Source organism: Microtus pennsylvanicus, chromosome 6, assembly GCF_037038515.1.
Source record: "Microtus pennsylvanicus isolate mMicPen1 chromosome 6, mMicPen1.hap1, whole genome shotgun sequence".
NCBI lineage: Eukaryota > Metazoa > Chordata > Mammalia > Rodentia > Cricetidae > Microtus > Microtus pennsylvanicus.
Window position 1 is genome coordinate 76229467 of NC_134584.1, and position 18665 is coordinate 76248131.

Below are 18665 nucleotides of genomic sequence, written 5' to 3' on the forward strand. Positions count from 1 at the left end.
GTGGAGCTCAGCTGGGGCGGATTACAGGGGCGTGTCCAGTGGGGCTCCGCCCTGATAGCAACACACTGGGAGAATGCGTCTTCACCTGTGAGCCTTGCTTCATTCCCATGCAACCAAAGGGGACTTTAACTGTCACCATTTACATATGTGCAAGAGCAGAAAAATTTTAGGCATTTTCTTTGTGGTGCCTAAGAATCCTTACTCCTGGCTCCCTGTTGCTTGGGCTATGAGATGTTGGCAGGGCTCCACGGCAGGGCCGGCATCCTTGCCCTAGCCTCCCGAGCCCTGACCCATGCTTTTCTCACTCCTGTTCCCAGCTGTGTGGACTGACACCCCCCCCACCCCCCGCGTTTTGCTTCATGCTACAGGTTAACCACAGGTTTGGTCTAGGCAAGGTGAGAGCATCTCTCCATGCTGCCTCTATCCTGCCTGGCCAAAAATGAACACAAGGCAGAGAGTTCAAGGATGCTTTCTGGGTGCTGAAAGAAGGGAGAAGTTTTGTGTGTCTGCTGTACATCATGCACATGCATGTGATGCATAGACGTGCAGGTGTGGCCATGTGTGTGCAATACGGGGAGTCCAGAGGTTCACGTGGGGTTGGCTTGCCCATCATTGTCTACCTTATCTTTAGAGGGAGGGTCTTGCCCTGAATCTGGAGCTAGGCTGACTAGCCTGAAAGCACAGAGATCCTCTGTGTCTCTCTAGTGCTGGGATTACAGGCCTGCAAGACAGGGATGGGGATATGTGTGTGTACACACACACACATGCGCACACACAAATAAAAATGACAGTTCTAAGGATCTTCAAGGACCATCTCTTGAATCCCGAGCAGGATTGATTTTTTTTTCAACCAGGAAGAGTTGGTCAGGATGTTTTACAAGGCTTTAAGTTTCTTGGGCTTGCACTTAGATGAACTGGGGTACTGTGTTGCCCAAGGCTAGCTCAGTGCGACCTCAGTATCAGAATATATTTTTATCTCGTTAATACTTGGGGACAAAATAATCCCTTTCTTTTGCAAACGCCAGCCGTCCGCCTGTTTTAGAAACAATAGAACCACAAACCTGTATTCTTGGAAAGAAAGAAATGAAGCAGTATCCAGAATTCTCCCACCACTCTGGGGTCTATGATAGACATGTCAGGATGCTGCATAAAGCAAACACCAAGGCACCACTAGTATCAAGCCGAGCCCTGCGCCGTCCTACCTGGAAGTACCTTGGCCCATTTCACGACCTGGATCATCTGCTTGCCTGCCAGGCGGTTGAGCGTGGAGAGCAGGCTCTCCGCCGTATCTGGCTTGGAGCTGTCATAGCCAGCATACACGATCTCGGGCTCGATGTTCTCCAGGACCATCGCCGAGGACGGCGTGAGTGCCCGCGTGATGGAGGTGAGCTGCGGGACCAGTGAGGAGTTCACGGATGGCTCCTTCGTAGGAGCGATGTATGTGGTCCCCTCTTCTGGGCTCTGTGGAGGAGGTGGTGGGGGCTGCTGTTGCTGCTCCTCGTGAAGGCCTTTTAACTTGCCCAGTTTCTTTGACTTTCGAGCTGTGAAATACAAAATCAGAAGGGATAAGGGCAAAGATTCCTAATGAACACGGAAGTGTGGTGCAAACGTCCCCCAGCCATCGAGCTGCTCCATGCATACTCTCTCCTAAGGGAGTCTTGTGCCACAAGCAATACTTTCCCAAGACAAACGGCAAAGCTCCCAGGCTACTGTGAGCACGGGTCTAGCAGCCGCTCCTTGCCCGTGACTCATGGCATGTCCTTCCTTCCAGCACATACCTGCAGACTGCACGAACCTAATCCTGTTCTCTCAACAGGGAGGAGGAACCACAGAACAGGACCCAAAACTGTACTGCAGGAAACAAGCAGGGTCCATGAAAATAAATAACAAATATAAACGAAACGCTCAATGCCAGGCACACTCTAAATGGCAGGCACAAAATTCCCAATTTAACAATTATTTTGGGTAGTGACTACCATGATTCTCACTTCAGAATAGCATTCAAGAGTTTGTCCAATCACAGGAAATGGCATTTGGAGGAAAAGCATTTGCTTCAAATGCCAACAGCCTGGGATCGGCACAGGAGAAAGCAAAGGTAATTGGGATGGCGCATGAGAGAATGGGTAGAAAGAACTTTCCCGACTCAGAAGAGCCAGCTTCTGAGGCTGAGCTTAGGGCTGTGATAGTTACAGATTTGCAATTATAATAATGCTTTCAATTGATTTAAAAATTCTCCACGAACCAGACACAGCTTTGATTTCATCCTAACGCGAGTCCCAGACTCACTGAACACAGAACTAGCTATACCACACTAATGGTCTTGATGTAAAACATAATCATTTCTATTTACAAGCATAGCTATTAATATTTATCATGTTCACCATGGAAAAAACCTACAGCTCAGCTTTCAGTCCTCACCCAAGAACAGGCCCCTCACATCTGCTACACAGCCATCAACCATCGGCATTAGGATGAACGGAAAACTACGACATAATTTCTGCCCATAAAACGTTTAACAAGCTAGTTTAAATTTTTCAATCATTTGTTAACGGACTCGACTGGAGACGGAGGGAGGATTCTGGCAGCGCCATCTGAAGGAGGACTGGTGTCTCTTAGCCACGTGGAAGTTGCTGACTGTGGTACGTGGAATCAGGCTGTGTCAAGGGGGTTTGTAAATGAAGACACACCAGAATGTATCGACAAAGCAACTGGCCAACTAGATTCGAGGAAAACCAAACAGCTAAATAATCACAAATGCCCTGGAGGAGCCCAGGAGTCCTCTGGAGCAGGCACTGGCCATACTGGCAGTCAGATCCATGAGGCTTCCGTGCCATAGAAACTTCTCTGTGCCTCAAGGTGTTTGCCTGGATAACAGGTCTTCATGAAAGACCCCATTTGAGAGATAAAGTGGAAAGCAATTGTGGCAGGCATCATGCAGATCTCTGGCTTCTCCCGATGTGCACACATACCTGTGCACATACACACAAAGATTCTAGACACTGTGGTGGCACGCGTCTATAATCCTGGAATTTGAGAGACTAAGACAAGGGAAACTGTGAATTCAAGGCCATCCTGGCTATCAGAATGATTTCAAGGCTATTATGAACTGCAATGAGATACTATCTCCAAAAGCTGAAAGCAAAACTGAGAACGAGTTTATTAAGGTTTTCTCATATTTCCCGAGACTCTGATGCTAGACATACTCGGACTAAGTAGGAACAGCAATGCCTGATATTTTCGTGTCTTATTAAAAGGGATATCTGCTTGCAAATTAATTATAAAATTTGTATTTGCTTTATGTCCTAGGTCTATATTGCTGTGCTGATTTCTCATGTTTGATTTAAGATCAATGCTATGAATATCAAAAAGAATACTGAATGTTGTCTCTGGGCTGTCATGGGTAGCATAGCTGTGAAGCAGGTTATCAGCACTGTCTTCAGCATGCCAGTTCATACATGTCTGTCTTCAGCACGCCACTTCACACATGTCTGTCTTCAGCCACTTCACACATGTCTGTCTTCAGCCACTTCACACATGTCTGTCTTCAGCCACTTCACACATGTCTGTCTTCAGCCACTTCACACATGTCTGTCTTCAGCACGCCACTTCACACATGTCTGTCTTCAGCCACTTCACACATGTCTGTCTTCAGCCACTTCACACATGTCTGTCTTCAGCACGCCACTTCACACATGTCTGTCTTCAGCACGCCACTCCACACATGTCTGTCTTCAGCCACTTCACACATGTCTGTCTTCAGCACGCCACTTCACACATGTCTGTCTTCAGCCACTTCACACATGTCTGTCTTCAGCACGCCACTTCACACATGTCTGTCTTCAGCCACTTCACACATGTCTGTCTTCAGCACGCCACTTCACACATGTCCGTCTTCAGCACGCCACTTCACACATGTCTGTCTTCAGCCACTTCACATATGTCCGTCTTCAGCCACTTCACACATGTCTGTCTTCAGCACGCCACTTCACACATGTCTGTCTTCAGCACGCCACTTCACACATGTCTGTCTTCAGCCACTTCACACATGTCTGTCTTCAGCCACTTCACACATGTCTGTCTTCAGCCACTTCACACATGTCTGTCTTCAGCACGCCTCTCCACACATGTCTGTCTTCAGCCACTTCACACATGTCTGTCTTCAGCACGCCACTCCACACATGTCTGTCTTCAGCCACTTCACACATGTCTGTCTTCAGCACGCCACTCCACACATGTCTGTCTTCAGCCACTTCACACATGTCTGTCTTCAGCACGCCACTTCATACATGTCCGTCTTCAGCACGCCACTTCACACATGTCTGTCTTCAGCACGCCACTTCACACATGTCTGTCTTCAGCACGCCACTTCATACATGTCCGTCTTCAGCACGCCACTTCACACATGTCTGTCTTCAGCACGCCACTTCACACATGTCTGTCTTCAGCCACTTCATACATGTCTGTCTTCAGCCACTTCACACATGTCTGTCTTCAGCACGCCACTTCATACATGTCTGTCTTCAGCCACTTCACACATGTCTGTCTTCAGCACGCCACTCCACACATGTCTGTCTTCAGCACGCCACTTCACACATGTCTGTCTTCAGCACGCCACTTCACACATGTCTGTCTTCAGCCACTTCACACATGTCTGTCTTCAGCACGCCACTTCACACATGTCCGTCTTCAGCACGCCACTTCATACATGTCTGTCTTCAGCCACTTCACACATGTCTGTCTTCAGCCACTTCACACATGTCTGTCTTCAGCCACTTCACACATGTCTGTCTTCAGCACGCCACTTCATACATGTCTGTCTTCAGCCACTTCACACATGTCTGTCTTCAGCACGCCACTTCACACATGTCTGTCTTCAGCACGCCACTCCACACATGTCTGTCTTCAGCACGCCACTTCACACATGTCTGTCTTCAGCCACTTCACACATGTCTGTCTTCAGCACGCCACTTTATACATGTTTGTCTTCAGCACGCCACTTCATACATGCTGTGGCTTTGTGAGCACCAGGGCTCATTCATCTTTACCAAAACAGAGTATGAATTCTTCAGTCACAGGCATGTATCTGGTGTCTTTCTGAAGACCCAGGGGTATGGTGAAAATGTCGTATGCATTCTTATGTAACCATACTGTGAACTTGATGGAGGAAGGTCATTGGCTAATAAAGGAACTGCCTTGGCCCATGTTATTGGTTAGGACATAGGTAGGTGGAGTAAACAGAACAGAATGCCGGGAGGAAGAGGAAGTGAGGTCAGACTCGACAGCTCTCCTCTTCGGAGCAGACTCCTCAGAGAGACACCATGCCCAGCGCCCAGGCAGACACACACTATGAAGCTCCGACCCAGGATGGACTTAGACTAGAATCTTCCCGGTAAGACCGGTGCTCACAGATTGTTAGAGATGGGTTGATTGGGATATCAGAATTAGCCAGTAAGGGCTAGAGCTAAGGGCCAAGCAGTGATTAAAAGAATACAGTGTCTGTGTAATTATTTCGGGCTATAAGCTAGCCGAGCCAGGCGGCTGGGGTGTTGGGGATGCAGCCCCGCCGCGCCCCATATTACTACATGAACTGTCTTGCTAACTCACAAATTCTCAGCAAATGTTTGTTGAATAAATTTGTTTCATTTTTAAACATTAATAAATTGTACAGTGCATCCAATACATGAAGCCCCAGTTTATTTCCCTGTGAGAAACATAGACAAGCTTCTGAGATTTTTCAGATAACATTTTTGAATCACTAATTACTCCTTTGCAAAATTTCTACTGTGTAATGACCCGTCTATGAACTTACCACTCTTAAAATGTTGTATTTGAAATACTAAGCTACACTTACTGAGTACTCAGTTTCTGGACACAGTCCAACAGACTTCACTGAGATCAGGCATTACTGCTATGAAGAAGCAGAGGTACCAAAGGAGAAACACCTTTTCAAGCTTCCAGAGCTAGTGAATGTCAGGGTGAGCCAGGAAACCCGGCCCTGACATCCACTGCCACTCTGTGTGGCTTCTCTTCTAATCCATTCTCTCTGCCTCCTCAGGGTTAGCTTTATGCTTTAGGATGAGCACCAGCTTCAAATCCAACTGCGTAATTAGGATGTTTGCTAATTACACAGCGATGATTTTGGCTAAAGATCCTCAATCAATATGTGTCTATTATTCAAAGTGAACCTGGTTTTGGGATAGGGCTCCTTTCTAAATTTTGTGAATGAATGGCCACTGAGCTTGGGGGAAATCTCACTATTCCATGTGGTCAAGTAGCCAAGAACACACTTCATCTTAACTGTCAGCCAATAGTAGTATACCCATTCTCTCTCTCTCTCTCTCTCTCTCTCTCTCTCTCTCTGGATGTTTCATGCTTGTAAATGTCTCCCACTTCCACTTAGACTCACTTAAAAGAGAAATTTCATTTTTCCATATTGGATTTTATAGAAACTATTGTGTGCTCAGGGGTTTCCCCGCAAGTGCCAAGGCCTTACTGGCAACATCTTGGCAGCTACTATCTCCTGCCCAGCTATGAACAGAACTCCATAGATTCTCCATGGATTAATTTCCAGGATCCAGCAGTGGAAGGCCCTGCTTCCTGTACCGGCAAATAATCAGAGCACCAAGCGGGAGTACTTCTGTGGTACCCCACAAATCAGGGGATACTTCCCAGCGTGATCTGGTAGCACAAACCACTTTGGATTCCGGTGGTCTGTGCTACTTTGAGGAATATGATATCCTGAGTACCTAGGCTGACTCAATGACGGCTACCTAGAGATGAAGCCGTTCTCGCCTCTGCCAGGGCTTCTCCAGCTGCACGCATCACTTCTACTTCCTTCTGTGTTAGAAATCGCGAACTGTTGAAAATGAGGACTCGGCAGCAGATATTAAAGATGCTGTACAGGGATATTATTATTATAATTATCATTGTCATTGTTGTTGTCCTTTCTGAAGGTTCACAGGCCAAATGCAATTGCATCTCAGGGCAATAACAGCACCACCTGACTCTTAGGGTCTTGATTTCAGCCAAATAAACATGATTATGCTTTTGGTACAAGACTTCATTTTCTTTTAGTTCCCAGAGGAGGAATGCAAAGTCAGGGACAACTTAGCATTTCTCTGTCATGTCACCAAAAGAAGAAATGTCACCTTTTTACACATTGATTAGCTATACAGCACAATCATTTTAATTTGTACTAGTAGGGGAAAAAAGGCATCTAAATGGCTCTTAAGGCAACACATGCTTATTGGATGGGGTGAGGGGCTAACGGCAAGTGGCCTTTATGAATAAATTATTAGCTTCTCAATGGAAAATAAAGTGGCATCTCTTGATTGTTTCCAAATACTCCTGCAATAGATAAGAAGGTTGAAATGGATTTTCAAAAGGATCTATTCATATTTTCAGATTCCTCTACGTAATTAACGAAGTACTACGCATTACTGATTCTACAGGACATACACTATGGTGAAGGTAAACTCAACTGCTCACCACTTTGTAAGAAATTCTGAACTCGTGCATCTCCAACTGAATTCTCCAATGTGTAAAGTTACCCCCAGGTAACATTACAGCCATGATCAATATAATTTTGTTGCTATTATCACAGGTCACATTTTCCAAGAACCCAGCGAATGACTAGCATCCACCGACTGTGGAGAGAGTACTGTTCTACAGACAATGAAGTTGGTGGGAAAATCTTAGCCATGACAAGAGAGAACCGGTTTGAGGAAGCTGAGTCTAAAAACTGATTATGGTTATACAAGCTGCCAGGGTTGAGTTCCGGGTGAGGGTACCATGACATACTTGTCGAAAAGACAATGGCAGACAGCTGTCTCATCTCTGCTCTCCCTTCTGTCTGTCGCTCTGCCTAGATCTGCTTTGGCTGTGACCTGAAAGTGAACTAAGCCACATTCCTGTAGGAGACACATCCACAATCAAATACTCTGACCCACCCAAGAGTAGAGTTCCTTCAGACCAAAAAGCAGAGCAGAGTGGCAAGGCTGGAGGGAATTCCAGGAAGGAAGAACGGGCTTTGGAGTCCACAAAACAAGGCTGTGCACTATGGCTTCCCTGTGGGAGATGCCTACATGTTGCTCCTGGGTCTGGGCATAGATATGTCTACGGCATTTTATTTTCGATGATTACATTGGTCTTTTTTTATTCCTTTTATATTTTTAATGTTAGTAAGAGTCAGGAATATGTACACACACACACACACCAACAAGGCTCCATCTTGGGTTGGTGTTTTAAAGGAGAGAAAACAGATCTTTAGTGCAGCCAGGTAGGAGATGCTAGTCAGAGAACCTTGAAAGTCGGGGAAATCCCTCTGGGCTCACCTGCAGGCATGGGGAGGTGTCCAGAACTGTCTTCAGCTCAACCTTTTGCTCTTCATGAATGAAAAAAAAGTAGGTGGTGGTGGAGGAGGAGATTAGAAGGAGGAGGAGGGGAGAAGTGGTGGAGGAGGGGAGAGGAGGAGGGAGGGAGGAGGAGGAAAGGAGGAGGGAAGGAGGAGAGTTTTGACAGCAGGGACTGAAGCTATCCCCTAATTCTAAAGTTCCCTCTGGCACTTTGGACAAGGGTCTGTGGAGAAGGGGCAGGCAGTGTGGTGGTCATTCCTAGACAGCTGTGTTGAGCAGCCCTGGGGAAGTCATCAGTGTGCAGCACTGAACCCACCCACAAATCCACAGAACTAAGATGAGAGAGACGAGGACTTCACCCCGTTGTTCTGTGCAGGGGCTGACGAGAGGCCCTGGAGCTCTATTTTCATGTGTCATCCCCTCCAACCCAGTCATACTTTGAAAACTTAGAGACATTTTCTGAATCATGCTGTCCGCGTCGTTTTTTTGTTTCCACCGAGGATGAGATAGGACACAAAGGCTTTACAGACCCAAGAGGGGATTCAGACTAGAGAGCATCTTCTCCAAGCACCCTGGACCGTGCTTTGGAGAGAGCCTGGAATGCATGGCCTGCGAGAACGTGCAGTAATACTGTTTTCTGAATAGCTTGTGGTCTGGCGTCAGGCCTCCTGTGGCTCGAGCGCAGCTTAAAAACAAGTGATTGAACGAGTTTTGGAGATCTGGAGCCCTGTTGTGGATATCAGGAGACCCTATCGTGTACTTTCCAGTTTAGATTTGTCTAAAACACGGGACTAAATTCCTTATCACCGCAAATGTGGCTAGAACTAATCTGAGCAGTGTTTTCCAAAGTATGCATACGGGCAAATACTGTGACTTTAGACTACACGCTTGAAAGAATGTTCAGTGTTATGAAATTAAACCCTATCCATTGAAAGAGTAGACTCCCCATCATAAGGTATAGCGCTGTTTGCTCAGCTTCAAATTTAAAATACAGTCTTTCTTTCCTCCTAATCCCGAGTCCATCGATGAGCTGGGAAGGGGCAGCAGAGCAAAACCGAAGCTCTACATGCAAGGCGAGTTCAAAGCTAGCCTTTCTTTAAAACACTGCATTTGGTCTTCATTCGCACCCTAGGAGGTGGGTGCTGTGTTCCCACCACTGTTCAGAGGACAAAGTGACCGGCAGAGTGACAGGACCCTACCCCAAACTGTAGAGGTGGGAACGATGTGGAAACTCCAGGTTATACTATGGCAGACATCTAAGCAGGAGGCTCAAAGGTCAGAGTAGGATCTAGAATTCAGTTGTCTGCAAGGTCACCATTAGTGACAGGTAAGTCTGTTAAAGAGAAGGCCTGTGGCCACCTCAACCAGGTCACAGCCTGTTTTCTTTTCTAGTCCTCAGGGCAGTGCAGCCAACCACATACTGTGGCCACCATGACAAGCAAGACAAGCCTTTTTTAAAATTTTTTTTTTGCTCCGGGCTATGTCACCTTCACTTGGAGACGGTTCTTAAAAGGCAGGAAGAAACCAGTCAGTTTGCCTAGGATCTAGAGTTTACCACAGAAGGAACCTGTGTTTTGCTAAGAATTGAAGCCCTAAAGCCACACTGCAATTGATAGTTGAGTTCTCTGGGCACTCATTTTAAATGAAATTTACAATCATCTGAGAGTTAGATAACGATCTCCAAAAATTCTGTTTTCTGAGGATCACTATGTAGGAGACTGATTTATTTGCGAAACATCTCAGTAGTTCTATATTACTGACTTTAAAGGAGAAAAACTAGCTGTGGTGGCCTGTCCCTGTAATCCCAACACTTGGGAGACTGGTGCAGGAGGATTTTCACCTGCTCAAAGCCAGCTTGGGTTACAGTGAGTTGGAGGCAAACCTGAGCTACACAGAGAGTTCAAGGCAAATCTGGGCTACAGAGTAAGAATCTCTCTCAAAAAGCAGAAATAGTAAAAAAAAAATTGCATTATTAATTAAGAAAAACTAGCACAATAATTGCCATGGCCATCCAGGAAAAGACCCCTCCTTCAAAGGGTAAATTCTTTAACAGCTGCCACAGCTGCTGTCTTGGCACATCACGAGCAGAGTTTATTACACGGAGCAGTCTCATTGGCCTGCCAGGTAGACAGACTCATTAGGAACGGTTTCTGAAGAAGCATTGCTATTGTAACAAGGCTGCAGAGGTGGGCGTGCCATGAGGAGGAGGCAGGAGGCAGTGACCTGGAAATGCCTCCTGGGCCCGGCCCCATGGACTGTGCCAAGGGCTATGTCCTCCCAAGTTCTCAGGACCCTGGTGAGCTCAGACTGAACCTGACTCTTGGCTAAGGAGAAAACCCGCAGGATTGTCCTGTGTAGACCTCCTCATCCCGGTAGTTAACTCAATGACACCTACCTTATGCAAACCAAATATGGGAACAATGAATAGTTGGGGGTTGGAGTAGAGGACAGTGGCAGAAAGCATGTTGAGTATGCAGGAGACCCAGGTTTCAAGAGTTGACAGAAAGGGAAGCACCACCCTAGCCAATAGTGTCTTCTTTATGACATTTCAGTACAGAATTTCTTCAATAAGCGCACAAAGGTCACCTTCAGCCCAATGCGTGGCCATCTCCTAGCACTTATCCCTTGCCCGTGCTCCCCTCAAGCTCACGCATGCTCTTCTGCCGAGCCTCTGTCGCTCCCTGATTGCAGTAGTCTCCGTGTTTCCTCAATAGCATCCCGGGTCCCTAAAACACGGCACATACCAGAGAATTCTGAGGCACGCGAGGAAGCTGCCTAACTCCAATGTATTTCAGAGTTTTGGGCAAGCAAGACTGTATGGTTTTGTGCATAAGAAATAAAAACTGGGCTGGAAAGATGGTTCAGTGCTGAAGAACACTTGCTGCGCTTGCGGAGGATCCATTTCGGTTCCCAGGACCTGTGGTTTGCAATCATCCGTAACTCCAGCGCCAGGGGATCTGATGCCTTCTGACCTCCACAGGCACCATGGATACATGCATTGTGTGTGTATACACACATATAGAATTTATTCATATATATTTTATACACACATAAATGTGGGCAAAACATACACGCACAAAATAAAAAGAAATCTAAGATGGTAGAGAACATAAAAACTCTCAATGGGGAATGAAAAAAATACACAGACTTCAAGACCAGCCAAGTTTTCTCTCCCATGCTAATTTTCATAAAAAAAGAGTTCTTCCTTCTTAGTCCCTCCTTCTCAGTTCAACATTGTTTCTGTAAAATAATTACTCATAGTTTTATCATTGCAATACTAATTATTTTTTCAAGAATAATTACTTGGAAGCATGTTTTATTGAAAAAAAAATCACCTTAATTTGAACCAGATTGTAAGTAATCTTTTATACTCTTTACATGAAAAGTAAACTGAGCAAGTTTTCCTGAATGATGTTGTGATTAAATAATAAATTGATATCATTAACTAACACTAGTTGCTATAAATAATTCATATTAACAATATTAAACAATATTAACATTATGATTTAAAAATCACTTCAGTTGTCCACGAGCAGCAGGAATGGGAAGGCCAGCTAGTCGGACAGAAATCAGCAGGGAACAAAACCTGACGACTGCAAACAGAACCGTTTCTGAAGACTGTCGCTCTGCTGTTAAGAACAGTTTAGGAATATGAGATAAAGACGCCACATAGCATGTAAAAAATCTCCTCATGACAAGCTAGCACTAACGTGCGGGAGGACCAGGGGCTGCACACCATGATGAGTTCCCAGGATGCACCCTGGCTAGGGAGGGGACTAAGCAGGTCTGAGGAAAGGAAAAACAAAGGCCAATGTTTACAGCTTTTAAAATAAATATTATTCCACATTTTATTCCTCTGACATTATCAGAATGAGTCTAAATTAAGAATTAATAGTAGCCAATGATGCATACAGTTGAAAAAAAAAGTTATTTTTCTAGGCTGGGTTCTCTTCAGGATACTGGTAGACTTGGTCCGAAAACTCCCAGATCAAGTGGAGCCAAACCAAACTGGCCTGTTTTGGAGCAGTGAAGTGGCAGCCTGCAGAGGCTTCCTTGGTCTCCCTTCCCGCGCTCCTGGGCACAGGGGTCAGCCTGCAGACCAGAGGCTGGGCTGGGAGCAGAACCACGCCCGCAAGGGCCTGCCCTGCCCAGCTGTTTACAAGGCTTACTTCTATTTCGTCCTTTGGTCTTCTGCCACAGTGTAAATTCCGGAGCATTGGAGACTTTCTCCAAACCAGTCCAGCATTGCAGGCTAAACAAAACCTCCTTTAAGACTGAGCTTTCTGTCTTAGTTTCTAAAGTATTCTTCACATTAACATCAATTAACCAAAACAGACACACAAACAACAACTCCCTCACAACAGAAAACTAAAAAGCAAGAGCAATAGCAGAACAAGGTATAGGGGGAGTTCCTGCCGAGCCAGAGGCCAAGGCGCTGATGGCATTTCTGTTAGCTGGCATGAGATGGGATCACAGGCTTCTGTGGAAATAAGGGATTATAGCTCTGATTGCATGGAAGCCACGAAGGTGCAGGGCCCACAGGAGGACTTGCTGCAGTTGTAAGGACTTCCTGAAGGAAAAGTAGGTCTTTCCGAAAGCATTTCTTGGGGAATCTCAGCTTCCATTAAAAACTGTGAGCAATTCACTTACACTCTTTAAAGTACATTCCCGGTAAGGAAAGGCCTAGATCTCGTTTCTCCCTTCCTGCCGCCTGCCTCACCACGGCCTCCCTACTGTTTGCTTTTGTTTTCAAAGTAGATTTCCCTTGATCCCAAAGTCAGCTGGAAAATAGTGATAGCCACACCCTTACATCATCAGAAAATTCATGGGTGGAGTGTTCAAAAAAGCTCTTTTAGGTGAGGCATGGTGACTGGTCACCCCACCTCTGAAGGGGATCCTGAAGGAAACTGAGAGTCAGGTCAGCATGGATGACTTGGATGAAGGCCAGCTTCATGTTACAGTTTCAAAAAGATTCAAGTTACACACCATATAGAAGACAAGTTTTAACCCTTGATATAATCTGTAGTCACCAATTCATTAAATTAAATCATCACCTCCCAATTTGAATGTGGCTGACAGGAACCTGCAACTCTCTTTTAGAGAATTTCCAGTCGTTAATGCCTGTTTTTTGGACCCACAGTTAGTGTTAGGAAATCCCCTGTTAGGTATAATCTCCCCTCGCTGTATGACTATGGAGATAGGCCGTGCAGCTCTGCCCGGTATCATGGTGAATTCTGAACTCTTTCCTTGGTTTCTGTGTGAGCATTCTGCTTTACAGACTACAGTAGATTGCAACCAGATCTTATTGAGAAAGGGGAGGAAAGAGAAGATGAACAAATGAACAGACATTTTTCTGGTTGTCTTGAACCAGTTGCAGTGACCATTGCAGCCCTGTTTTCTCTAAGAAAGTTTCTCAGAAGAACCAAGCAAGGCTTCTTGGTTTCATCTTCAGCCCCAGCATTGGCTCGTCTCCCTGAAAAACAACTCCAGCCAAGGTTCAACCCAGCTTGTCTGAACAAAATCAGTTGTGTCCTCCATGAAGGCGTGGGTAGAACAGTGGAGGGTCAGGCAGTGTGAAAGCAAGGGGCCTGCTATCCAAACAGAATTCAGATTGGTAAAATATAGTTTTTCTAGAATTATAACAGGAAGCTGCTGAAGTCGGAGGCTAAACATCTCCAGGGCTCTTGGTCAGCTGGCCTTCAAGTGGTCTTTTGTGAGGTATTTGAGTGGACGCTACGTTAAGGTGTATTGCTGTTGTTGGTGTAATAAACAGTTGAACAGCCAATAGCTAGGCATGAGGTATAGGCAGAACTCATGGTGAAGGATGTAAAGACGAGAAGCATGGGCTCAGAGGCCATGGAAACAGAGCTGAGCATCCCGCTCTTTCAAATGTGGTCCCCACATCATCCTTGCGAAGACTCAGGGGTGAATTCTCCATGCAGAAGCTTGGGCTGCCTAAGTTTCCCATATCAGAAAATATGTAAGTGGAGGTTTGAGGGTTCTTATTCTTAAATTCTCATGTGTCTATTTTCTTGTATGTGAAACTGACAGTTAGCATCCCCAAGAGTGTGAAGGAAGCAAAACCAGAGGGAATAGGAGCAAGACTGAAGAGAGAGAGGGAGAGACATTCAGGGAAGAGGACAGGAAAGAAAGGGTAGGAGAGAGGAGAGGAGAGAGGGAGGAAGAGAGGGAACGAGGAAGGAGAAAAAGGAGGAACATTAAGGACATGGTCTCCTCCATGTCACTGTCATTTGGACTGGATAATTCATGGGTGTGGGGACAGTTCTGTGTGTCACAGAATGCTCAGCTACAGACATATCCTCTACCCATGAGATACCAGCAGCCACCCCCAGCCACCAGCTGTGACAGCCAGAAAGGTTTCCAGAGCACTGAGTGTCCATCCATTCCAGATGAAGACCACCCCTGGTTGAGAACCAGTCATCTACATTAAACAAGGTCATTAAAAGAAGAGAGGGCAGGTGTAAGAGGAAATCCTTAGACCACACAGACAACAAGCAACTAAGAGCTGACGGGGAGGATGCTAATCCAGCGCACATCTACCGCTTTCCTGACAGCGGGTGAAAATGGTATTTCTAACAATCTTAAAATCTGGCAATCCTCGCTGGTTTTCCTCATGACAACAGCTATCTGGAGTTGAGAAGCGGTCACTTACTCAACTAGAGACTGGATCGTCGTCTGTGCTTAAGGGCAGGTGAGCTTTGACCAACTTCCTGTAAGAAGCCAGGGATGTTGCAAGAACAATAGAACATATTTATTTCTAAAACTTAATCATTTCTTGGGGGTTCCAGCTTGCTATCAGGGACACAAACACACAAAAGTACGCAACCTGGGCACACACAGCCCCTGGAAAGAGTCCCCAGGTTACGATAATTATATCATCAAGTTTACTACTAGCGAGGCAGCCAAGTGCTCGCCACACCCGAAGGGCGTGCACATGGGCCGACAAGCACACATCCTGTATGCTGCCTCCCTCATAAAAAATGAGTAATGGCTGATTTCAACATTCGCTCTCACATTAAACCTAAGTTGGGCTTTATACAATAGGCTCTTCAGCAGCCATCTAGTAAAAGGAGTATTTGTTCCTGTGATGAGACAGGGCCTTCCCACAGCTCTTCCTTCCAGATGTGCAGCCAGGGTGCTTCTCAGGCTCAGCTTCCTGATGCCACCACCTGGGGGTAACAGGTGCACAGCCCTGTATTTATCAGCTGTTAGGGGCACTTCTGATCCTGTCGCAGGAGTGGGGGCCCCGGGCCTGGCCTGCTCGGTGTATGCTCACAACTGACTCCAACACAGAGACACCCGCGGTGATCTCCAAGGCCACCTTACCTTACTGGGTGCAGTCCCACCCGCGGTAAGCTCCACCTATAGGCTTTGGTGTCCATTTCTGTCTAAACCGTCCTCAAGCCTGGCCAGATATGTGTGCCTATTACTACCCCACTCTTGCCTGGCCACCGAGACAGGGGCTGAGGATCTCTGTCAGTCTTGGAATTTCTGCAAACATAGGTGATTTTCCCACCTGAACTCACCACCCTTCCCCACTGGACCTGCTGATGATCTGTCAGGAAACCGCGGACTCTGACTGAGTGAAGCCTTTATTCTACTTGGTTCCTCAGCCACATCTCCATCTGTGTCTGCTCAGCTTGGCTTCGCTTTACCCCATAGCTTCCTTTTCTTGTACCTTTGCTCTTTCTATTTTTGAGGCAGGTTCTTATGATGCATCTTTGGCTGGGGTACAAATGCTATGTAGATCAGGCTGGCCTGCAAATGCTATGTAGATCAGGCTGGTCGACACATGCTATGTAGATCAGGCTGGCCTTGCACTGAAAATCCCTGCTTGTTTCTGTGAGTGCTGTGATACAGCCACCCTACTTGGTCCTCTCTTTTTCACATTTTTTTGGGGGGGGGAATTTAATTTATCTGGGCTTTTATTTTAACTCACCACCACTTCTCACCTTGAACTTAATGCTTAAGCAGAACCTATCAGATCTGGCTGGAATTCCCTCTTTGGCAACACCAGCAGTTTGTCTGAAACATCCTCCATGCTGGAGACAGAAGCTACAGCAAAGACGCAACAAGGTGAAGGAGCTCACATCACCTGAAACCCATCCTTATGGAAAGAGGAGGGACTAGCCTGTTTACTCAATATATTATCTTTAAGCTATCTCTAGTCTACACTAATGTGAATAGCAGGCCAAGACACAGACGTTTTGGAAACTGGACTTCAGAGTTCTCAATCTTCTTACCACTGTGATCCTTTAATAAAGCTCCTCATGCCGTGGTGACCCCCAACCATAAAACTACTCTGCTACTACTTCATAACTGTAATTTTGCTACTCTTATGAATTGTAATGTAAATACCCACATAGGGGTTGTGACCCACAGGTTGAGAACCACTCCTATAAGGGGATGAAAATCAATGTCATAGAACTTTGATAAAGTACTTCTTTTGGAATATGTTACAGGACTAGTTTAAACATCAAATACCTTTTGTTTTTAATAACTATTTAACTAAACTTTGGGAGGGGGCTGGGTTTATCTTCGTAGCCTGTGGGCAAGGAACCGTGTTTCTGTCTACTCACGCAGTAGCATTTATTAAGCCGGTGCTCATGCTGCACCAGAGAGCACTGGATCTAGGAGAAGAGGGCAACCCCATCCTGACATCGTGCACGAGCCACTGGTATGAACACCTGCAAACAAATAACTACAGCCAGCCTGCTCCGTGCTGAGACAGAGCCTGGGAAGACCAGAGGGGACCAGCCGCTCTGTCGGAGGAACCACAGCCTTACTAAGTTATATAGAAACAAGGACATTTCTCCCCGTGTGGAAACCATCTGAGGAGTGAGGGATCTTTTGAGCAGGGTTTGGGGTGGTGGCAGAGACATATCCACACTGGAGAAGATCGTGTGGGCCATTTCAGACTGTGTGCACAGAGGTCTAGCCAGGAAGCTGAGTGCTAGAGTTCATAGGGACTCCAGGGAAAGCAGAGTGGTGTTAGGGTGCAGTGGTGGGGGTGAGGCAAGGACATGGAGGACTAGAATCAGGAAAGCACCCCAAAGTCAGCATGGTGACAAGTTTTAGTGGGAAGAAAGTTATTACAAACTATGTGGAGTAGAAAAACTGTCTCTGTCATGGTTTGAATCTGAAATGCTTCCCTCAGGTTTCCTTTTTGAACACTTGTTCCCCAGTTGGTGGCACTGTTTTGGGGGGCTGTAGAGCTTTTAGGGGGTGGGACCTAGCTAGCAGAAGATCGATACTTCTCTGAAGAGTGCGCCAGACTACTGGTTCCTGCTGCAGCCTCTGCCTCCCGCTCTGCTGCTGTGAACAAGAGCTCTGTGCCACACCGTCCCCACCATGGTGGCTGAGACTCCTGTCACCATGAGCAACTACATTTTCCCTCCTTATCACACCAAGCCTTTCAGCCAAAGCCACACAGAAGGAACTAATATGGTGCTTTAAAGGCATTTCTTTCTGATCCCCAGAGCCCAGGAGGATGTCACCTCACATGATAACAGAAAGGACCTCATGCCAGAGAGCATAGGTAGCACCAAGACCTGGGGGCAGCAAGCGAGTTCTCTCCTTCAGCCTCCCTGAAGGAAGCCAGCCTGCTGCTGCACTGACTTGAGCTCAGTAAGACCCATTTTAGATTCCTAAGCTGTACATTCATATGAAAATAAATTTTCATATAATTTTGTTTAAATCAATAACCTGGTGGTTACTCGTTATTGCAGCAATAGGAAGAGAATACACATAGGAATCTGAGTACCTTGCTCTTGGCCTTCTTATGCATCTGGAACAAATGAGAAATTTTTGTTGGAATTGACTGAGACGGCTCCATCCCTCAACTCATCCATGTTACCTTAGCAGAAACAGCACCTAACAGTGGAGACAAAGCCATGAGGGCTGGAGAAGGCCCTGCCTATGTGAAGGTCCAGGCTACCGGTGACAGAATTAGGGCCGTCCTCAGGCATGACTCAGAGCCCTACAGAGGGCAAGGCAGGGACAGGATGTGTGTTTGGGGAATGAAAACAAACCGGCAATGTGCTTGGTCTGGGGAACCTGTTCATAATGACCTCAAGCCAAAGGGAGGTTTCGGGTTTCATTAAAGAAAAAAGAAAATTTAAAAATTGGAGGAAAACCAAAACAAAACAAAAATGCAAAGTGGAACTTTGAGTCAGTCAATCAAGCGAACACTTCCTTTAATTTCTCCTTTTGCTTTGGATCTGGTTTCCAACTCCAGAGGATTTTGAGTAAACAGACGGAGAAGGATTTCTCTCCCCTTATAAAGCAGTT

At 46.2% G+C, this 18665-nt stretch overlaps 1 protein-coding gene across 6 annotated transcripts in view; it reads right to left on the reverse strand.

Moving 5' to 3' along the window:
• The window catches only part of Nr3c2 (nuclear receptor subfamily 3 group C member 2), a 322027-nt gene that overhangs the window by 71629 nt on the left and 231733 nt on the right, over positions 1–18665 (reverse strand). For all 6 annotated transcript variants that reach the window (XM_075976497.1, XM_075976498.1, XM_075976499.1 and 3 more), the window contains one exon: positions 1203–1541. In XM_075976497.1, the coding sequence (XP_075832612.1) occupies positions 1203–1541 (339 nt within the window). The remainder of the gene's footprint in view (positions 1–1202; positions 1542–18665) is intronic.